At 39.6% G+C, this 24,225-nt stretch overlaps 1 protein-coding gene and 1 long non-coding RNA gene across 5 annotated transcripts in view; one reads left to right on the top strand and one right to left on the bottom strand.

Moving 5' to 3' along the window:
- numbl (NUMB like endocytic adaptor protein) overlaps nt 1-24,225 on the bottom strand; it is a 68,404-nt gene that overhangs the window by 14,103 nt on the left and 30,076 nt on the right. The window contains exons 1-4 of one of the 4 annotated variants that reach the window (XM_032590903.1): nt 6,562-7,118; nt 6,422-6,453; nt 4,607-4,757; nt 1,277-1,351 (exon numbers count right to left, since the gene is read on the bottom strand). In XM_032590903.1, coding sequence (XP_032446794.1) covers nt 1,277-1,351; nt 4,607-4,757; nt 6,422-6,447 — 252 coding nt within the window. In that variant the 5' untranslated portion in view covers nt 6,448-6,453; nt 6,562-7,118. Of the gene's footprint in view, nt 1-1,276; nt 1,352-4,606; nt 4,758-6,421; nt 7,119-19,271; nt 19,685-24,225 lie in introns of those variants that run through there. The other 3 variants (XM_032590901.1, XM_032590900.1, XM_032590904.1) reach the window with 3 other exon arrangements.
- Nucleotides 7,405-14,628, top strand: LOC116737624 (uncharacterized). Its single transcript, XR_004342868.1, has 2 exons — nt 7,405-9,972; nt 11,218-14,628. It is a non-coding gene; the product is annotated as an uncharacterized LOC116737624 (long non-coding RNA).

Genomic DNA, 24,225 nt, shown 5'->3' with positions numbered 1-24,225 from the left:
AAGTGGTACAAATGTTTGAGCAGAGTAAAGCCTGTTCCAGCCACTATTTTCCATAACCAGACATGCTTAAACAGCACAAATCAATGCATAAGAGAATGCAACATGCAAGCAAGAGATGGAGTGAGAGAAATTGTGTGAGTGAGGGATATGGTGACCTGGAGAACAGCAGGGATCGACTCTAAGTCTCCATTTCAACACAATCAGATTGATGTGAGTGAGGTTAGGAAAGGAGAACATAGGCAAGCAAGGAGAGAGCAGAAAATGGGAGGAGAACTGAATGTGGAGGTGGAACGGACAATCAAAAGGAAAAAAAGAATCCGAATGACTGAAAACAGAACATATGTGACTCTGTTTTCTACAATGTGTTCCTTTGAGTTCTTTGGTTACAGAGAAAAACCACGTATGGATTTTGAACAAAGTGACTCCTGTTGTACGCTGCCTTTCCACTATTGCTGTCTGACAGCAACCATTCTGTGTCACCGTTTTCACACGCTCCCTGTTTGAGTCCAGCCTCCCAGGAGGGAGGTAAACTCAGTGTGTGTCTGTGTGTTTGTGTGTGTGTGTGTGTGTTGTGTTACAGTTCACTTTCTGTTGTCTTTTTCAGCATCGGACTTTATAAAAGCAAACACAAATAAACGTGGACTCAGACCCACCGGGGAGAGTGAAAGCAGTGTTGCAAAGTAAACAACAATAAGGGAAAATACTGGGCCAGGTTACGTCCCACTCTCCAAGCTTCATGTGTGGTGTGCATCTGTATTCAGCAGCCCTGAGCCAATACTTTGTAAAACCAGCTTTCACTGCAATTACAGCTGCAAGCCTTTTTTTTTTTGCAAGTTTCAACAAATTTGTCTTTGCAAAATAGCTCTAGTTCAGTCAGATTGTATGAATAGCATTTACGGAGAACTATACAACATATTCCTAATTGAATTTCCATCTGAACTTTGACCTTGCCATTCAGACATACAAACATGATTTGATGTCAACTATTTCATTGCAGTTCTGGCACCTTTAATTTTCTTTTCTGCCTTCCACTTCACAAATATGCCCTACTTTGTGTCAATCTATCACTTTAAATCCCAATAAAACACATCCAAATTTGCTGTTATAAGAAAATTTGGAAAAGATGACTGGGTGTGAATACTTTGGGAAGGCCATGTACAGTAGGTGCCATGTAGGCAAATTCCTCAGGGGTGAACATGCAACTTTGTCTGAACGACAAACTGGAGCTGCAGAATAAATGTGCGAGGATGTGTTTTGAGTGTGCGAGCGTACTTACAACTTTCAGCTTTTTAACAGCCTCCTCACAAACGTGCATTCCTCTCGACTCCTCCACCTCGACAAGCCCCAGGTACTGCAGCACAAACAGACAGAAAATTAACATCCTGAGGAGATGTCTACTGTTCCTGAGGACATTTCATCACATGAAAGAGCTGGAGTGACAGAGACATGTCAGAATAAAAATGAGTCAAAAAAAAAGCTACTAAAACCTCATTAACTCCAATCAGTACTTTGGTAATTGCCCTGAAATTGTCACATGAGCAGCAAATCTGCATTCACTGTTGGGTTTCCAGCTGTATGAGGGTCCTGATAATGAGGGCAGGAAGAGAGAGTGTGAGGAGAACTGAAGTCGGTTATAGCATGTATTCCTCTTTTGTTGTCTCTCCAGTTCTCTGCTCTGTGGTACACTCGGCGCCCATGGGGGCACAATTAAAGTTCTCACAGCTTTGCTGGAGTCAGAAGCCAAGTGTAAGAGGAAGACGGGTTTTAAAATATCTAAGGACAGAGTTTGAAGAAATCTGGTCGCTGAACTGAAGCATGTGCTGAACAACATGCAGCCAAGTTGAGGAGTCTTCTGGGCAACTTTTCTGCTCTAGTTTTGTTGATTGCTTCCTGTCTTATTTTAGCAAGTGATGAAAATTAGAAAGTTTAGTCACAAATCAATGCAGAAAAGGCAGTCAAGCAGCACTTTCACCCTTTCCAACTGAAATAAATTTTAATTAAGCCAAATGTCAATGTATATCCAAGTTGTACATGTTGGAATGACTTCTGCAGAATCTTATAAAAGCTCTATAAGGCAGTTCTGGTCCAACAGCAAACAATATATGATGGATGTTGCTTCACATAAACCACTTGCAAAAGTTAATCTAAGATTAAATGTAGGTCACATAATTATAGTCACAAAGGTATTCCCACATTCATACCTTAATTAGCTTATCTACTTATTATTTGCATTTGGAAAAATCCCTCCAGTCCAATTCACAGATTTTAGTAAAAAGATTAAGCAGTTGTCAGAAATAAGAAGTAGAGTTGTAAGGTAGCAGCCTCTTATTAAAACCCCCCGCTGCTCGCTGGAAGATCAGGTTATGGTCCAAGGAAACCAAACTGGAGCGCTTTGTCTGCTCAGTTTGGTAACTGAGCAGCTAGCAGTGGAAAATGAAAAGGAAAATACAAACCGCAGAAAAAAAAAAGAAAATAAAAGACAACTGAAAAACCAACGAGAGTTGTCGGTTCATTGCCTCATTAACTGTTGGTTAGGTTTTGGCAGCAGTGTGTTTTTTAACTCCCTCCCTGCCTGATCTCTGTCAACAACTTACATAAATGAAAATGATTTGCAACAGGATTAAGGAAGAATAATCAAAGTTGTATTAAAAGTGTGTTTGGCTGATTCTGAATCAATGATTAAAAAAATGTAAAAAAACATAAAATGTCTGCGCTAACAAAGTGTTTTATGGGACGCTCCGAATGAGAACTCCAATGCAAGGTTGATGTAAATAGCTGGATGACGTTAGTGGTTGTCAAAGCGAGGGAGGTTTGGGAACAATAAAAACTACATTTTGCTCTCCTTGCTAGTCTGCTTAATCAGGATTGGGCTTAGAAAACCCATTTTCGCTCCTTTAGCAAAGTTCAGCAGCTCCTAGGGAGGCATTAATAGTTCATGACTTGAGAATAAATTTAGAATCAGAGAAAGAAAAAGATATCTGATGGAACATAAAAGATTATTGTGCTACCAGCTTTATGCTGCAAACCCTCCACATCCCATCATTAGCCATTCAGGAAATTAAGCTCAGCTCAAACGTTGCTCTTGAACATCTTTGTATTTTCATTTCTCCTCTCTTATCTTGTCCAGTCTCTCCCTCTGTTTGCAATTTCCATTCCCAGGATGTGTCTTTGTCCCCTCTGTGAGCCTATTTCATTCTCCCTGTCATTTCCTGTGGTCTCTGTAATCTGTAAAGCCACCTTGCTGTCACAGCTCCCGCTCTGCACTCCATCTTTCTCTGTCACTATCTCTTTAGTCCGTCTACAAATCAGCTCTCATACGGCACACGCTCACACTGAGGAAGGTCAGTCATAAAATCTGCCCTTTCATAACGCTGCTGTTTGCTTCTGCTCCTATTGAGGTATTCTCCTGCAGAGCTGAAGTATGAGACTGTGTGTGATAACACAATATGCATGTAAGTATGGTTGAAGACCACTGTCCTACACCAATGAAAGCAAAAGCTGATCCCATATGAGAGTGTGACAATGATAAGCCTCCAACAGACGCAGTTTTAGTGAAGGTTCAGCCAGCACAATGTTAGACAATTTCAAATTCACATATATAAGACATATGTGACATTTATAATGTAACAAAAACTTAAACCGTTTTAATGATTTTTCTTTTTAGATTTTATCGGAATACACACCTTCATAATCTTCCTATTCATCTTTTCCACGATTCATACATTTGAAATTTAGCTGAAAATGGCTAAGCCGGTACAGCAGATAAATTAATCATACATTTTAAACCCAGTTATGACTTGTTATCCATCCAGCCATGAAATTTGCCATGGATCACTTTAATCTATACTTTGGGTTTAAATGCTAACCAAGCGTTGGATCTATTACATCTGCTGATAACTGGGGCTTTTAGTAGCTTTTTAAAATATGATCTGCATTAAATGTAAATCAATATCTGGATTTCTGCAGGCTACACCTGCAGCCCTGAAACTATGATGATTCCCCCTGAAGGCACAATTAGAACAGAAAAGCTGAAAGACCCCTTATTAAAACAGCTAGCTTGCAGAAACCTGGAGCATATCAATGCAATACATCCACTTTCTACACCTGTTTAATAATATTCAAGGTTGCTGGTAGTTTGTGTCTATCAGCAGTCAAAAAGCCAGAAACCCTATAGCTGCTGATAGGGTAAATCCTGGACAGGTAGCAAGTCCATCACAGGGCAACAAAGAGACATACAGTACAAACAATCATAAAAACACACACGTATACATAAGGGGAATTTAATTTAACCAATTAACCTAATTATCATGTCTTTGGACAGTGGAAGAAACATCCCAATTATGATTTGGTTATTTATACAGGTTTAGGGTAATTATTTTTATCAACTCTTACATAGTCTTCAAATTTGACACTTTAATCTATTTTTTGGGGGTTTAGATACCAACTCAGTTCTTGATCTATCATTATTTAAACTAGTTTAAGACTCTCTGAACCCTATTTATCATTCAAGTTAACAGCAAACTATCACATCATATTCCATACTGTAGAAAAAAGGGATGTAAAAAAACAAATACATGGAAATAAATTAAATATCTACAAAACCTACCCGAACAGCAAAGTTACATTTGCCCTTGCGTACAGCCTCCTCGTCAGCCTGCCACTGATGCGGTCTGCTGGCCTCTGGCACATAGGTGGGCTTCTTCCTCCTCAGACTCTGACGAAGCTTGTTCATCTCCGGGGTCACGTGCTCCCTGGAACTGCAAACACACAGAGCACACACAGGATCAGCTGGGTGGCAGTTGATTATCTCTACTTTGGAAAAGAAAATGGTCATTTGACTCGATTTTTTTGACTAAAACAGACATTAAAAAGTGGGATGAGCTTCATTGATTAGCTTGAGCTCGTTATGGGTGTAACCTTCTCTAACGATGCAGTCAATAAATCAACAACAAACACTTTCCATCGTGTTGCTCTGCTCAGAACCAGAGACAGGCTGGAAAAGTCCCACGGGTGATATAGACGTAGGAGCTGGCTTTCATCTATCGCAAAAAAAAAAACAAAACAAAAAAAAAAAAAACATCAAGAGCGCTGATGAGTAGATCAACCCCCTCACACGCACACACATGTGAACGTACGCTTCGGTCTCTAGTTGAACGATCCTCTTTCCTCTCCCTAATTTAAGCATTCAGCCCGCTGGCCTGCTCAGCTATGCTAATTTCCCTCCATAATGAAACAACACCATCAAAACATGACCTGTTTCAAAGTAATAATTACCGTTTTCATTCCCCCAAAGTCACATCCCCCTCTGCTAGAAAATCTAGAGTCCAAAAACAACATCTGTTTTACATACACCAGCTATTCTCATTGAGACTCTCTTAAATGGATCTCCTATGTTGTTGGTCAACAGTCAGTGCTCTTTTCTCCCTGTGTGTAACAAAAATATTTAGACTTTTTTGTAATTTGCAAGACTATGACAAATTTAAGGATGTTTTCACACCTGATAGCCAGATCGGGGAACAAGGTTGCAAGATTTACATTTTCAGTTGTTTGGACTGTGTCAAATAAACTACACCCTTAAAAAACCTGTTCCCCTCAGGCGTGGTGGCACTGCACCAAGAACCACTAAAGGAAATGACACAGAAACCTCTGAGGAAGACACTGAGCATAACATCCTTCTTCGTGAAATGTAAACAAAAATAGAGAAGCATCAGATTTTAGTGCTTGTAGGATTTCTCTTTTGTCTTTGGAAAAAGATCACAAGACATTTCTACTGCTAGTTTTAGACTCACATGTTTGCTTTGGTTGTATTTACCCAGAATTCCCTGCGCTATCATCTGCTTCCTGCTTCTGGAGCGGTCTCTGGTCCACTAGGTATTTACATGCATTTAAATTGCACCAGAGTCCAGTTCAACCGAACATGTGCATTTGCACTTCCCCAAATGAATCTGACTTTTTAGGCAAACAAACTAGAGCGGAACTAAACATGGCTAGTGTAAATGCACCTGAGTCTTTGTGCCGAAAATGTGAACAAAGCTTTTACTTTGGATATACAAGGACTGGGCAGTCACTCCAAGGTCCAGCAGTCGTCCATACAACAAGCCCAAGGGAACACAGGCATAAGCTTTAATCAAACTCATAAAGACATGTTAATCAGACAACAAAACTCTCATGACTCCTCTAGCAGATCTTTAAAGGCATAGGGGTTTGTAAGGTACAACAAGAATCACAGAAAGGCAACTTGTCAAAACAGCTACTAGCCATAACCACCCAAGATACATAGGAAAACCAAGACAGGATGAAAGGCATGTCACGTTTTAGGTTGTCTAGACAGAATTGTTGAGTTCCTCAATGGTACACGCAGTACTTCACAATATGTCTTTGGTTAATTAACTCATTCTAAGCAATCATATTATTTTCTTACCGTCTAGTTGCTCCATAAATCGGCATTCTGGACTTTGTCGACAGTGTCGGCACAACCATCATACAGTGAGGGCAAATCAGACTCATTGTAAACTCTTGATCTGTACTTTTTCAGGTTGACATGCAAATATATATACACACTGAGGTTCATCACTTCTCATAATCACATCCATCCTGCTGGTAATGTTTCTTATGTTCATGATCAGATGTGTGAGCAATGTAAAGCATTTGAATTCAGCAGCTCAAGTGGCTTTACTCATTCCTGGCATGTAGGGCATAAGTCCTCTGCCAAGAGGAGGCGCAAACACACATCTATGCTTAAACACAAGCACAGCCCTTCTGTGGCTCACCATGCACACATGTTGAGGCTTGTGCCAGTCATTAGTGGGCAGAGAGCCATCTGACTGGCACCTGGCCGACAACAGCACTGCTGCAGCAGGTGTGAATGGGTGTGTGTGTGTCAGGACGTATAAGCAAAGTGACACATTAAACCCCACATGGGGTGTCAGAGAGATGTTTGGTGGTAGAAGTTGAAAGGGCTGGTTAGGGAGAGCACAATGCCCAACAATGCCTGTATATGGATTGAGACAGGAAGCAGACGAGGAGCAAGAAGACATGAATGGCCTCTGATGTCAGGCCACTGGGAAAAGATGAACAAGTACAAATAAAATGATGAATAGGACAGACATTTGTAATACATGTATATACACAATAAGTTGATAAATAAACTGGATTTCTTCATTTCTAAACTTTGAAAAAAAAAACCAAAAAACAATATATATATATATATATATATATATATATATATATATATATATATATATATATATATACAAACACGGCTGAAGCTGCTGCTTCTGCCATTCCAATCAAAACACTCATGTTGCATTTGTAGGTGGTGATTATGTAAGTGTTTGTAACACTCAACGTTGCCAAAACTCAGAAGATCCTGAGTGTTGCCATAGAAGTGCAAAACATTCTCTGAAATGGTTGTTGCTCAGAAAGCTATAGTTCTTTTTAGTCATTTACATCTTTAGTATATGTTTGAAGCTTAACTCAAGCAGAATCAGAACAAAATGAGACAGAATTTTAAAAAATGGCTCTGGTGTTCTGGGAGGTTCCTGATAAAAAATAAAATAAAAATCAAAAGTCTCTAAAAGAAGCAATGAATGAATGGATTATGGCCTAAGATAAGACAATTTAAACTTTTAAAAACCTTTAAAGCTCTGTGCAAAACCCTTGTCTTATGGAAGACTGGCAGGAAGAAAGTTGTTGTTCTTAGAGAACCAAAAGAAGTCAAATTCAAAGTTTCCACAGACCGTGTAAATGGTGCAGAAAACCTGGACGAATGTGCTCTGGTCAGTAAAACCAACAAACTAAATTTTTGACTTTCATGTAAACTACTTTCTGCTTGGGAGCCTCAAGCAAACAATTATTTGGCTGTAGACAAAATTAGAATTGGGTGAAGACAAAAGCCTTAAACATGCAGCCAGAGTGAGAAAGAATAGTTTTAAATCAAAGCATATTGACCATCAATATGCTTTTGATTGGAAGTTTTGTCATCCAATCTGACAAAACTTGACCTATTTTGCAAAGAATGTTGAAAGAAAATCAGTCAGCAATCAGGATGCATGATTTTAGAAAAACAAAAAATCTCATTATTGAATATTGCAATGATGATTTTGTTTGTAATCAACGTACATTTTCAATCATCCTTTTCATCTTTTCCACCACTCTCCCTGGGCTTTCTGATCCTGAACACTAAGATCTATGTTAGTTGTGGGTATACAGAACAGTGAAAATTCATCATAGCGTTTAAATATGATGTTTGAAAGTAGCGGTTTTATTATATTGTTTCCAAAATATTGCATCAAAGCAATCTACTGCAGTTTGATACTGTACACACTGCAATAGATTGTTTCTATGATTTCCAAGCAGGAAGGGATTCCTGCAAAGCATTGACTCAAGGAAAATAGATATAAACTTCAGTATAAAACCTACTAACTGATGAGACATGTTAACATATTTTATATGTGCAGTGACTTTTAATACCATTTTGAATTCGGTTTAAGTTGCAAGTGTTTCATCTTTCTGGTGACACTAATAAAATCTGCAGATTAAAGCCTTGTTGCTGAGCACCAAAGTTTAAAATGCATTACAGTAAAGTATTTCCACAAATACTTTATTGTGGAAGCGAGACATGAGGGGAGAGTGCAAAGGCCTTGTACAGCTGTGACCTCACTTTGCAGAACATCTGCAGAAGTAGAAAACAAACTGGAGTGAGACAGACGGGATGGGCTGGCAGGCAGACAGACAGGCAAGGATACACGACATCAAAATAAATCTATAAATCAGCTGCACAAATGAACTGGAGCTGTACAAACCCACGCTAAAAATTCGAACTGCTTCACTGCAGACTACACAAACAGGAGGATCTGAGCCAAAAAGCACATTCTTGTTCCACATCCAGTGTTTGACTTGCAGCCATCTGGACATTATTGTTGCTCTGGAGATGGCAGCAGCCACCACACATATGATGCTGTATGGTAAAAATTCAAATGAGTTCACACAGAAGGACGCCATGTCTTCTCTTCTTTCTGATCTTGTTGATTATCTTCATATTCTTCTTTGCTTTTCTTCTTTGTCACATCCAAAGATGTCTGAAGTTGAATGTCTTCTGATGGGAATGTAGGGAAATGGATTTCACAAGAATGAATTCAGTGTGAGAAGCTCGCCCACATACACAGACGCATAAAATGGAAAAGAAAAAAAAAATGCACACTTTGTCCCGGCTTGTAAAGTTGGTATTTTTAGTGTTAGAACACCTAAATTGTTGCTAACACAATTTAGTTTGTGAGTTTGAAAATATCATCTTAGAAGTCTATGTAAACGTATTTGTCCCAAAATTCCAAATGCCATGAATTCCTATTGTCTTTTACCTCTGTGTTCACACCATATAAGCTCGGGTTAAACAGCCTCTGTGTCCGGCTGCAGTCAGTACTTGGCAGATGTGAGTTTCTTGGCAAATGTGAGCTTGATTTGATATTTTTGGCTCTCCACCTCTGTTTCGCACTCAAAATAACCCTCCCCGATCCAGATGTTCCGTGTTTAGCTCAGAGACTTAAATTGGACGTAGTCCTCCCTTAGACGTCCTCACGACTGGAAAACACTGAGCACAAGGAGGGAGGGAAAAGGAGCTGGAGGAGAATAAGGGGTGATTTTCCTGCAAATCCACTGAATGAGTCAGTGACACCTCACATTACGGTAAGCCACATGTCTGTGAGGCTCCAGAGGGAAGAGGGGAGAGCACAGAACGCAGTGGAGCAAGTGTCCAGGAGTTTGTGGTAACGGTTTGAGATGAGTCATCGCCGAGCCCAGCGCTCCATGCAGCCACCTGTTTCCACTCTCTCGCACCGCTTCCAATCAACTTGTTTCTCTCTGTGTCTCAGCAGAGGAGCTGTGATTTCCCAAAAGGTGAATTAGAGTCCCAACTGAGGAAAAATAAACCCCCAAAGATCAGTGTTACAATCCGTAACCTCTACAGAGTAAAGGGTAAGTTTTATTTTATTCTTCCTGAGAAGGTTAGTGTTCTAAATAAAGCGTTCTACAGGTGGAATGAATTATTCACAAGCGGAAAACATTTTAAATAGTTTCCAATCTTACCAGGATCTGATGTTTCAGCTAATTCAATCCAAAGTCGGACCTCTCAGTATTCAAATAGGTTGCATGGCAACCTATCAGACTTTACAAGCTTCTTGTTAAATGTTAAAGTTAATCACAGCGCAGTTAGGAAAAAGTCGAATAAACGTGGCTTGCAAAGTTGCATCTGAACCAGAAGTAATGTTTAGAGAGATGATGGGTGGAGATGTTTGGCCATGATGCACAGCATTTGGAACAAGAAATATCTCATATAAAGTACGTGTGTTAGTATATATTTTTTTAAATGTACCTAAAATTACATCAAGATCATGCATGTAGACAAAAAATAACAGCTGCAACATGATAAAAAGCTGAAACTCTGCACAAAATGTTATGAAATTGCTGGTCGTTTTAATGGATGCAATAAAAGTCTGGTGTTTGACTTGTAATACTAATTCTATTCGGCCTGAAGGTCAACGTTTAGAGAATATTCTGTCCAAAATGATGATCGTTAAATGAAACCTGAGAGTAAAGTCCTAAAATTATTATCTAAATTATAAATTATATTCACCAATCAAGCAATTGGAGCAAAAACACAAGCCGGAGGCTTGCTGGTAACATTATACCTGCACCAAGTGTTAAGTCTGATGGTGGAAGGTTAATGATTTCTGAAACCACAGGATCTGGGCGCCATGTTGTCATTGGACTCCGTGAACTCCACAATGAACCCAACAATGCTAGAGGATAACCTGTCCATCAACTAAAGCTTGGCCCAGACTGAATCATCGAGCGGACAATAAGTCCAGACACTACAGCAAAAAACAACAGAAAATAATTAAGTGTTGCAATGGCCTAGTCAAGGTCCAGACATGACTAATTTGCAGTGATGGCACAAGCATATCTCCTCAAACTTGTTAACAAAACTTGTAAGCAAAATTGTAAAGAAGAGTTCTTAAAACAATGACGTGAGAGATTAATAATGTCACATAAAACACAAATACAGAGTTATTGCCGTTAAATGTCATTTGACAAACTGCTGGATCAAGGGGTGTACTTAATTTTCCCTATGGCTTTCATAAACAAGACCATATATTAATATGCACCATCTAATGTGAACTTAAAAACATTTACTAAACTTTTTTTTTACCATATTACCAGGAGATCCTGTGGGTCCAGTGGGTTTCATGGTGAAGTCTCATCGTGGGAGTTATGGTAAAATTGTCAGGTGCTCAATAACATGAAGCTCTTAAGATAATTAAGACTGAAACAATGTTTAGCCTTGCATCACTAAAGCTGTTTGTGTTGGTTTCTCTGTGGTAAGTCAAATAACCCTGTCACCTAAAGCTCTGAAAGTCCATATGATTATGGGGCACAGGAACATTTTCTACCCTCACTGTTTTTACCTGTTCTTATTTATTTTAATAAAATAATTTGAAAAGTTAATTTCCCAACTTTTTCTTAATGTCTCTCCTACATAATTCTGCTATTTAGCAAACAGGAATGATGTTGGTACTCCTAACGGACCTAAAAATCTGAAGATGTTTAGTCTAGAAGAAAAATTCAGATTCAGCTTAGTTTGTGCCCCGAACAGGCACTTCTTTACTTCTTTATAAGAAGTAAAACAAAAAAAAAGACATATAAATAGGAGACATACATAAAAATCTTAAAGGTGAGGGATGATAAACTGTGACGAAACAATATCAGTAGCGGTAAAAACAAGGAAGGGAATGTGCCATCCTCCATTTCTGCCAACACCAATTTCAACCAATCAGATATAACTCCTCCTATCCTGTCCTGAATTAAAAAAGGGAAACGGCTGTAGGGACGACGGAGAGCTTGAACCTGTTACTCTTCATATTAGGAAGTCTAAGCCGAGATAAACTTGAATTCAGAATATCAGGGATGGGAGCGGTCAGGAAGAATGACATTAGTCTTCCTGATAATCTGTCTACTGAACAGCTCTGTAAGTGTGAACTGTTAAACTCTCTGAATCTTATTACTTGTCTTTATCCATCTGATTAGTACATTTGTTTGCCTGATGCTAAGGTCGCCAAACCAGCAGAGTAGGAAAAAGGTCAACACAGAGTCAATGTAGAGTATGATCTACATTGATCATATCAATCTGAAACTGAGAGTTTTCTCAGACGAGACAGTCGTTGCTGACAAGTAAAATATTATTTATTATCCACACTAGTCCCAAGGTAATAGTAATTTTCAACAATGTCTGCTCACCGGCCTTTGTTCACTCCAAACTCAATGTCCTGTCAACAAATTTGCAAACTTGTGACCCTCTGTGTAGTGTATATAAATATGTGTACTCTCATGCCAAGGCCTGACCCAGTTTCTGGGCCCTGCAGACTTCAGCTGACACTGCGTGACCCACATAAGGATACCGACACTTGTCATCCCAAACTTACTGCCTTTCTTCCACCATCCCACACACACAGAAAACCACAAATGGTCCGCACACATGTGTGTCCATGTGTGTGATTAGCGAATAAAGGAGCAAAACATAGCAAAGATAAAACCGCGGCCTTGTGTTTAGGCTATAGACTGACCCAGAACAGGATGGCCTTATTCATCAGAGAGGCTTATCAGGCGGTGTTGGAGTGTGGGCGAGCACAAGAAGCAGGTAAAATGGTTGAAGAGCAAAGCATTTCCGGGTAAATATCAACATGCAAGCTCCACTAACAATCCTAGATGAAACACACTAAGGCTGACAGCAAAGCCTCTCTGTCAGCACAATGCAGCAGAGAGCTGTAAACAGTACAGTGTGTAGGTGGCCTGTGAATCCTACTTATCTGGGAGTGAGGAGGCTGCATCAGTGATGGTTCTTCTGTTGAGGCTGTGCATACCCATAAATGGCAGCAACTGAAGTAAATCTATGTGTATAGCTCTACGGTTGACGCTCACTGTGACTGCTTTCACTATACTCCAAGTCAATACCTCTAATGGCAACAAAGTCCACATCCATCAGAGTTCTTTTGTACTTTAAAATACATGACTTATAATATCATAATGAAGAAAAGGCAGAAGAAAGTAGGAGTTTGAATCTTCACTCTGTCTGTCTCAGTCAGTGTGTCCAATTCAGGGCACCACCTCATCGAAGAGGAAAAAAAGAGAATCCATCATGACGATCCTCATCCAGCTGACCTAGGATTACCGGCAGTCCTTGACAAGTTAATGAACTTTTTCTCCAGTAAAAACTAAGCGGCAGGCATTCATTTATCCTCAGCATGTTTGCTAAACAGATCAGCTTTGCTTTTAAAAATTCACCATCACAATTTTTAAGTCTCCAGTAGTTCTTACAGCATAATCTAGTATTCAGCCTAGAAACTGTGGCATGTGTTTAACTATCATCATTGTTGTTTATTCATTTAGAAATTGATTGATGGCGTGCTTGGCGACTGCATCTGAACACCTGCACTTCTGTTTAGCGAAACTGTCACACATTTGGCTCCTGGAGATTAACATAGTGAGGAAATTATTAGGTTATGATAAACAGAATGACATAAAACTACTAAAGGTGGAGAAAAAGGTAGCCAAGAGCCTTCAAAACCAATAAAATGTTAAATTAGATTCAAAAGTTTATGCTAGGACAAAAGGAAAAAGACATAATGACTAAAATTATGTCACTATAAAAGCAAGTAAGTGCCATATCAGGTAAAAATCCGAAATCTTTTCTTAATAAATTAAAATAAACATTTTCTCTGTGTGAGCACCACTGCATCTGTTGTTTTGACCTGAAGAAAACAAAACTGCAAGCTGATATAAATTGCTCAAATCTGTCAGACCTGCAACAAAAAAGGTGCAAATATTAAGGAAATTGCACTGCTTTGTGTATTTCCCACTTTGTTTTCCCAATGGAATATGATTTTGTTTCCTTTACACAAATGTTATTACCATTTCATCTGCATAGATGGACCAAAACTCCTGACTGACAGATTTTACCTGTCTGCAGAAAAACTATCGGCTCCATCTCAACCTGTGATAGTTATTATTTACCGATGTCAGAGAAATTTGTTTTTAAAGTCAAGTGCTGAGCAAAATGAATTTAAAAAATTTTATATTAGAGACAAAAAACGTCACAATTTTTTTAAACAATTTTATTTGTAACGATGAACGGTAATAGATGTGGACTGCATCTAAAGATAACGTCAGACTTATTATCAATCAGGCCTGGGTGGAGCCAGGAAACTGCTGGTTTCCAGTCAACTCCATCACTGTCAAATAGAATTTACTAATATCCACATCTACCATCCCCTAATATATGCTAACAAACACACTACACTTCTCAAACACATACATGCACATTTCCAAACATATTCTCTTGCACTTTGCAGTGTTTTTTTTTATTTATTTGTCTGAAAATAAACATAAAAGTCAATAGAAGCACAGAGCCACATGTACTGGAGCGATTTATTCCCCAGGTCCTGCAGCTGAGTGAGGAGGTCGGTCTGAGAGTCAGAGAAAACATCCTGCATTAAAATGATCTGCTTCTCTCTCTTCTCCGGCAAATAGGATTTAACTGGAAATTTTAAATTGCATTATGGAAGACTTGCAGCAAGATGCAGAGAGGAGCAGAGCAAACATTCATATGAGTGCTGGTGCTTGCTCTGCCTCTACCACACCAGGAGATCACTGGTTTTGAGGCCATATTGTTTTACTTTCAGTGTTTCAATTCAAAACAGGCATGGGGGCAGGAGGCAACATGGCTCACGATCCAGGGCGCCACAGTCGACAGGACGCCACAAAATAACTTTTCAATCAGTCACAGCTCTAAGAATGGCATGAGTTACGACAACAATAACTGAGAGGGTTGGCACCAAAACACATTAAAGATCTGCTGTTGTTGTATCAACTTTCCAGACCACTGAGGTTTTCCGATTCTGGTCTGCTCTGCATCCCCAGAACCAGAACCAAACATGGAGAGGCAGCATTCAGCTGAATGCTATTTGGTTCTGGTTTCTATAACTCAGTGCAACTTTAAAACCACCTGTTTAAAGTTCCATTTGATTAGTAGTAATTGAATTGTTTTATAATTTTTTATACATATTTGACCAAATATAAAAAATAATATTTCTTGTTTCATAATTGATGACTGTATGTTTTTATGATGAAAAATACTTTGAACTGCCTTGTTGCTGAAAATAAACTGGACTTAAATCGATTGTGTTCTTGGATTTTTGCTATTTTGCATAGACATATTTCTTAATATAACATTTGTACACTTTTTGTAAACAATTGATTAAATTAATTATACTGATCAAATATGTAATAAAAAACTCAGCAAGATGTAAAGCTTCATTTTTACCATCTTGTGTTTTGCATCATCCCGGTTGCTAGGCAACAGACATAGGTAAGGTTGGGAATAAACCTGAAGCTAAAAGAAGGTAGTTTACATCCTTAATTGCATGTGTGTTGGGAAATTTTTCCAATATGTATGTGTATTTTTGTCTCTTAAAACACACACATGACTTCATACCTGTGTATGCGCGGCTGTGCTAGTCTGTTTATCTGAATGTGCTCCAAGAAGCCAAATAGAGAGAGATTAACGTAACAATATCCAAATCCCCTCTGCCCTTGGACAGCAGGCAAAGGGACTACAGACCAGGCGTGCATTGTGTCCTTTGTCGCCGTGTGCATTCTTGTTTGTTCGTTTAGATAAATAGATTCCTGTCTGCATCAGCATCAGAGCACACACACGTCTGCATGCCAGCATGTCTGGGGCTGTGAAAACTGTGCACTCGTGTGTGCGCCAGCAAGTTAATCTAAACATAGTGTAGCGAGGCGTGAAGTGGAGCGTCCCGGTCGATACGCTCCAGCATGATATTGTCGTGTCGTGTTCCCACTTTGTATTGCCCTGCTATCATTATAAACCGGACCCCTCCAGGCTGGTGGATCTCATGCACTACAACTCAGCAAAGCAGACTGTAAAGTTTCAGCTCCAGGCAAAGAGATCATCCTCCTAAATCGAGGAAATAATAAAATAATGTAGACGATATCACATTCTGAAGCCCTGGCATAACAATTCAACCCAATTAAAAAAAAAAAATCAATCACGATGCAAACTTTCCCAAAATGAGGGGCCCTTTATTGCTCCTGCAACACATTAGACTCTTGACAACCCCACCCTTATGATTTATTTGAACGGATTTACGTCACACTCCCGTCAGAGAAGACTGCCAAGGGGCCTGGTGCGGTTCTGATGACTCGATTTGAGAAGGCTCTGTGAATAGCAAACACTTCTACACTTAAAAAGGATTTTATTTGTCTTCTCTGAACTCTCGAATCATTTCGGAGACCAAATTAATCCCTCAGTTAATTGTTGCCTCTTGCTTCCTTTGCTGACAAAAGGAGGAAATTGATATTTCCTCCACAGTAACTCCACTTTACACTGACTTTGCTCTTACCCATAATGCATTGCTCTTGTGTAAAAACATAATGCTTTTTAAGCTTCTAAGTTTCGGCTTTTGCTGTCGCACCCTTTGTCTTATCCTTTGGCTCTGATTTGCTGGTTTTCATTTGTCCTCGTTTCACCCATCACACCATCTCTGTTGCATGCACTATTCTCACTCTTCAAGCCTGTTCTCTTTCCTTTTTGTAACACGCCTGGGATCTGGCCTCCTCAGCAATCCAACCGTGAGGGCAGGTAGTGAAAAAAAGCAAAGGAACCACTAGATGTGAGAGGGAGTGCAACTGCATTTGTTCAAGAGAACTCAAATGGTCTTTCACAAATGTTTCAAAACCTTTTTGCAAAATTCTGCTTAATTCGTTTCATGCAAACAATTAGAACGTGTTTGTTTTCCTCCATGAAAGACTTAGGAAGGGACTATAGGAGGAGCTTGGTAATGTTTGGCCACACCTATAACACTGAGTTTATATGCAAAATGAAATATATGAGAAATCTTCATGCTAAAGGTTTAGCGTTTTTCCAGTGGCAATAAACCCAGTAGTCTGTATCCTCCATGATTTACATGTTTCCCTGGTTCAACACATCATAATCCAATAAATGGTTCACTCTCAGGCCTTGGCAGACTCAACACCTTGAGAAGATAGTTCAGCTATTTAAACCCGCTATAATGGAGAAGAATTGAGCACCGCAGTTCTGCAGAAGGGTGGGCGTCTCTCATTCTCATTTGGCCAGTGTTCTGCATGCCTTAGATGTTTTCTTGCTTGAACACATCAGAATTAAATTACTCTGTTATTAACAAGTCCCTGAAAAGCCAGCTGAGGAGATCATTCAACTATTTAAATCAGCCATGTTGGAGCGTCTAGAACAAGCAGGACCCCAGTTTTCAGCAACCAGAAATGCCCACCTTGATTCTAATACTTTACAACTACAAGAATATTCAACAGGAAAACTGGTTGAGGCTTGGAATACGACAGATACGCTTAAAACAACAGACATTAACAGCATTGCCTTTTTAACTATCTGACTCTGCTAGCATTAAAAGAGTCATCACCAACAACAGGTTCCCATGGATTTATAAGTCATGTTAATATTTGTGGTTTGACCTCAACCAACACTTTCTGGAAAATGTAACTCACATCAATAATGTTACACAAGTTCATGCTTTTAATGGATTGGAAACCTACTCAAGTTGCTCCAACTCTTGTGCAGTGAGATAAGCACCAAAGCACAGTGCAACCCTCACAATCAGCAGGCATATAGATTAATCCAATGTCATGACAGGCCTTCCAAACATTATGTCTTCCTTGAGGCAAGAAATGGCACAGGACTTTATCCCTGTCATCTATTTTTCTCATCATCATTGCTTCTGCCACAGGTCTGTATTTCAGAGTCAGACTGACTCTGAATGTTGGACACCTCACACATTCAACGTGTACATATCAGGTGTCCACACTGGACAATGTCCTTGTCATTGTTGTAAATGCTGACATGTTTTTGTGCAATGACAGGGTGTTGCTTGTTTCATTGCTGCCTCTGGAATAAATAACATTGGACTCAGTATGGACTTCCTCTTTACACCCAATTATGAGAGCCTCATATGAGTAGCAATGGCCTCAAAGCTAAGAAGATGAGTACAAAATCGTCACACTGGCTAACATCTTGCCACCAAGGCATAAGCTGCCTTTATAAATATTGCAAATTTCCCAGTCTTTATCACACAAGGCAACATGAAAGCTATACATTCTGTGCTACATGTCACAGCACAGAATACACTATTTTGACTTCAACAAAACATGGCATCAAGAGAGAAATGAGAGCATTAAAAAAATATTCATGTTCCATGTTCTGCTCTACTGCCCAATCGATGCCAGGCATCATCAGTACAGTTCTTCAACAGGTCTTGAGTGTTTTATGACAGTGTGACCATCTGCACCGACAACACGTCTGTGTTTGGTGATAAAACTCCAACTCGAAACCTTTCTCTGATTAGCTTTAGGACAGGCAGCTGACAAATTAGAGCCTTAACTTCAGCGAGTGGAACACTGTGGCGCAGTTTACCCAAAAACAGCATAAATTAAAGATCCCAGGTCTTTGCAGGTTAGTGATTGTGGATACAAAATCCCTGTCCAAGCCATAACAACTCAAGTCTTTTATTTATCCACTTCCTTTAAGCATGTACCATTTTGATCCTTTATTAAATTGAATCCTCCTTTACTCACTTAACAACTAACATTTTCAACCAAAACCTTTGAATGAAAGCGTGTGGCACACAAATATGAGAACTCAATCTCCACTGATGCTTGCCCAGAATGTGCAGCCATGACCTTAGAGCAAAAAAGGAAAACATATTGGGTGTTAGTATCAATTTAGCAGGTTTAATCTCTTCCATATGGGCATGGGGTCTAATGCATCTGCTAAGGCTGTAAGCTGCTATGAGCTCTGTGGATACTGGTTAGACCTATTATCAGTTTGGCAGAGACTCAAAATGTTACAGAGCCTGGTACCTCAAGAAAAACATCAACACCAACAAAGAAAAAGAGAAATCACTTTTGCAAAAGCTACAAGTCTTTTAAGTTTGATAGAGGCTGCAGGTTGCACCCTTTTGCTGGATTAGGGTCAAGATTACAGACTCAGAGCAAGATGAGGCTCCAAGTGCTGTCTGCAACTGCAGCAGCTGATCAAGTTTGACACAGAAATCCATGCATACACAGAAAACATGCAAGAGTATGTTTGGCCATAAGCCGTCACTAGATGCACACACGCAGGGTTCACACCTCCTGCTCTGAAGCCGACTCACCTGAGTTCAATGGCCTCCCCCATCTCGCTCTGAAAACTCATCAAACACAAGATCCACAGGCGGATGAGGAACGACGCAGAGATGACGAGCCAACCGAGAGAAGAGAGGAAGAACTCCCTTGGACTAGCAGCCACAGCAATAACAGCACAGGGAAAGGATGAGAGAGAAGAGAGCGGCGAGAGAACATGTGATGATATTGTGTGAGAGAGAGAGCGCCAGAGAGAGAGAGAACCACACCTCTTCTTAAGGGATTAACTTTGTGAAAAAGAAAGTCCTGACACACGCAGACACACAATAGGACGCGCACCCAAACACAGTCAAACTGCCCACGTGTTGGCATGGAGGAGAGTCTGTTTTACAGGCACACACAGATACTGTACACACACGCACTCACGCATGCTCACAGCTGCTCTAAAAATAAATACAGATCAATGTTTGACGATCCCAATCCTGAGAGCGACAAAAGATGGGAGTGGGAGGATTGAGAAAGGAGAGAGAGAGAGGGGGGGAGGAGTGATTAAACGAGTCATAGCGGGAGGTGACAGTTTTCTTTGCTCTCTATCGACACTGGTCAAGAGTGCACTGGGGGAGAGGGCGAGAACTGAGGCTGGAAGCAGGGGAAAAGATGCAAGACGTGCTTAGAGTGAGAACTGAAGTCGCGGTTAGCTAATATAGCAATGTATTACCAGGGGTACATGGTACTCCTCTGGTGTCGGATGCTAAGGGCAGGTCACAGCTGTGCACCAGGCAGGGCTCCAAACAGATGAAGCTGTGCAGAATGAAACCAACAGGCCACACCCAGACAAACAGATGGCTGAATGAGGAGCGATTGTCATGTTTGGGGTGCAGTGGTTTCTGCTCCAGATTGTCTAGCCAGGAAAACATTTGCTGGCAGAACTGGAGAAACATATGGAGCATCTTAAAATGTCAGAGCCTGTTCAGGTGAGATGCTGAAACAGGAACTGGTGTGCACAGCTGTAATCCTTCTGCTTACAGTTCCAGGAGGTTTGTGGGTCAAGTGTTTAGGCATTGATTTATAAACCTATTAGGATTAACTTTTTTTTGTATTTTTACTTTATTATTTTTTGAGATAGACCAGCACTGAGGAGTAGAGGAAATTGAATATGGCTTTGCAAGTTGGCGAACTGTGAAAAGTGTGCTATGTATTTGTACTGTATCAACTCCATCTGGCTGCAGTTACCACAGTTGTTTAGTTTTAGGTCTCTTCCTGTTTTGCACATCTATACACTTAGCTCCAGCTTAGTAAGACTGAATAAAAACACAACTTTCAATAGTAAACTTAAAATCTTTCCACGGACTATCAGTTGGAGTCAGGGGTGCACTTTGACTAGGACATTCTAACACAAAAATATGCTTCAGGTTTTTTTATGGTGCTGTATGTCTAGTGATGTTCTCCTGCTATGAGGTGAACTTTCACCCCAGTTTCAAATCTTTTGCAGTTTCAAACAGGTTTTCTGCCAGCAATAGCTTCCGCATCACTATGGAAACAAAACCTATCCCCCCCAGCATGATTCTGTCACCATATGCTCAAAGCAACCATATACAGTTCGTGGATAACATGTTCAATTTTGGACTTATCTGACCACAACAGCCTTCATATCAATCCTCTAAGTCCCGATATTAAGCGGAAATGAAGCTACACGCAGGTAGACTGTGAATGTTCACTAATTAGTTGACTTTTGCAGGCATTTTGCAGTTAAGGGAGTTGTATACACACAACACTACACTTTTCTGATTTTTATTTATAAGTATTAAAACCTTTGTAGCATCATCTTCCTCACACAATTATTCATTAAAAATAAGATTAAAAACCAAAGAGGTGGATTAGATGTGCTTGCTTACAAATGATGGGCTCATCAATGTTGCTGTGGAATATCGTCTCTACTTCTAGAAGTTACATATAGTAGCTGTCAGGAAAACTGACAGCTACTGAAGAAGCTTCCTGCACACAGCAAACCCATCCACACAGACTCCTTGATGATAAAATGTGTTATGACAAAATTTAATTTCCCTTTCAAATAAATAAAATATTTTTTAAATTGGATTTAATTTAATTATGCCCTCTTTCGGATGGTATATCACTTGAAATTCCAATAAATATAAAACACCAAAGCTTGTGGCTAAAAAGTGAGAAAATGCAAACAGTTTTATGGAGTAAAAATTATTTTGCAAGGCACTGGAAACATATAAAAGTCATTTATTGATTTATTAACTGATTTGTTTCCTGGGATTCTTCACTCTCTGTTTTTGTATTCATATTCATGTAAAATGTTTATAATCATGCAGGATATTGTAAAATGAATCTCTAGCTATCCCCACTGACTAATTAGCATTTAACTTGTTTTATTTTTTTGTCTAATTGACACATTTGAACTCTTGTTTTTTCATGTTCCTAAGTATAAACACAGAAACTGCCTTGTTTACGTTTATGTCATACAAGAAAAACAACTTAAATACATCAGACCATCATCTAACACTGGCTTCTGCTTAAGCCTACATTTTCTAAACATCCACCTCTACTGCAAGGAGAACACACACAGAACAAGCATGTGGTTGTAATTGTAGATGGAAATATGCTTAATTCGAAGGCAGGCTAAAGGTTTGTTTAAGACCACCGTGATATTTTTTCTAAACCTTGTGGTCCAATATTGACTCAACTTCAACAATGTAATCAGAGTTCTTACAGCTTCAAATGAGCTCAGTTACCGCTGAATATAAAAAGCTTGTTTTCTTTAGTAAGTGACACAAATTAAAGAGTAAGCACCACCTCACAGTGACCCCCACTCTTCTTCATTATTCCATAAAATGTTCTGCACAACGTTCTGCCAGCTGATAAGCTGATTTGTTTGATGTGAACAACCCGAATGGCTGCCATCGGATATTCAGAGATTCCTCAAACATGCCTGAAATAATCAAAGCCACACTCCAAGTATGGTAAATGGTAAATGGACTGAACTTATATAGTTCTTTTCCAATGTTTCTGATGAGGGAATAACATTAGAAAATTATATAAAGCTCAAAAAAGTCAATTTTACATAATATCTCCCCCCCTTTAAGAAAGGTAGACATCAAAAAGAGAGAGGTTCAGACGGATAAAACTTACATCACTTAGTAAGGACTAACTGAAAAAGGAAGAGTTTGGATGTAGAGACTTGGGATAAAAAGGAGGGTTAGTGGAAAATGAACTAAACTAAAGCCAGAGTAGGAATTTTATAGATTACAGTTGAGCTACACACTGCAGATGGAGAAGGCTTCAGTGCATTCAGTTATTCAGAACAGCCAGACCACCCAAAAGCACAACCAGCAGCTGGCCTATCTACTGCTGCAGGTTTTACAACATCAACATTCATAAAGTCAGGAAACAAATAATACGTCTCAGTTCTGAAGGCTTGTCCTGTCTGCAAGACAACATGAAGAAACTAAGAAAGTGCTGAGACTGAAGATGTGGTGCTGGAGACACAACAGCAGTCATGTTGGCTCTCTTTGCTCCACAAGCTCCTCAGCCACCATGATTCCATCACATCCCCTAAGCTGTTTACACGACAACACGAAGAGCCAGAAATCAATGAGGGATGGGATCTAGAGGGATTAAAACGTCCTTGTTGGACTCTGGTTCTGTTCATGGGGTTTGCTAAAGACACAGCACTCCAGCTTGTAGCTAACTGGCAACTACGAGGACCGTCTGTCGATATTCGTATTGTCAGACGTTTTTCTTTCGGCATTTATTGTCACATCTGCTTAAACAAGTGACAGTAAATGCTGAAAGGGCAAACACTGATGGGATTCTGATGTACTGAAATGCTCCCCCGATGAGGGAACTGTGTCTTACTACTCATCATGTTAAACCAGACCTCATGTAAGTTGATGTAGATCCTCTGCAGCTAATAAAATGTGTGTAGAAAGACAAAAATAATCACATATAATCCTATTACGTTTGCACATGCCGTTATTGGTGCCAATGAATACACAACGGCTACAGAAAATAACTGCTGTGGCCTGTCTACCTGGTAAAATCATAGAAATGAACAAATTTGCTCAAGAAGTTTTTTTTATTCAGTCTCACAGAAACACACCAAGGTCTGTCTTAAATGAAAATTACAAGCAGAAACCAGAACTGGCAGATTTCCAGTTTGACCAGCTGAGAAACTAAGAAAACAGGTCGTTCTAAACAACCTGTCTAGAGCGACAGCTATAACTAGCTGCTATAGTTAGTCATTATAGCTGCTATAGTTAGTTATCGCTAACTGTAGCAGTTAGCTATAACTAACTGTTATAGCTGCTATAGTTAGTCATTATCATAAAACACTTACAGGTGGGATCAAGATGCCTTTTTGCTGTTCCTAATGTATTTTTGAAACACTGTTACTCCACTGACTCACCAACTGATCTAGTCACAGCCCTTTATCAGCTGACTGGTGAAAGGGGATCTCGGCAATGCAGCTTGGATGTATAATGCAGCAAATACAGATGGTCTGTGTGACCAGCTGGGTAAGATTTAGGGCAAAAACACACAGAGGAAAATATCTGCAGCTTTAACACACATTATTTCTCAGTGTTAAAACATATTGGATAAGTCACATGGAGGAACTCTGAGACAGAACAGAAATTACGCTTGAAAAAAGAACAATACAAACAAGCCATGCTGTGCTCCATTGATTTAGCCTTTTAGGAGTTTCTTACCATGTGTAAAACTCTAGATCAATCCTGCAGAGCTCACCTCGTTTGGTCCCACAATGATGGCTTGATTTGTGATTCATAAAATGACTGGAGGCGGCTCACTTTGGACTTGTACCTGCAGGCTTATGGAACTGCTTTGTAAAAAAGGCTAGTAAGGTGTTTATTAAATCAGAAAAAGCACAGAGATGTAAGACAGCATTTAGAGGTGACAATTAAATAGAAAAGTAACAGTCTGCCTTTGGGACGTTTCGTCTAA

This window comes from Xiphophorus hellerii, chromosome 18 (assembly GCF_003331165.1).
Source record: "Xiphophorus hellerii strain 12219 chromosome 18, Xiphophorus_hellerii-4.1, whole genome shotgun sequence".
NCBI lineage: Eukaryota > Metazoa > Chordata > Actinopteri > Cyprinodontiformes > Poeciliidae > Xiphophorus > Xiphophorus hellerii.
This window is presented reverse-complemented; position numbering and strand designations above follow the sequence as displayed.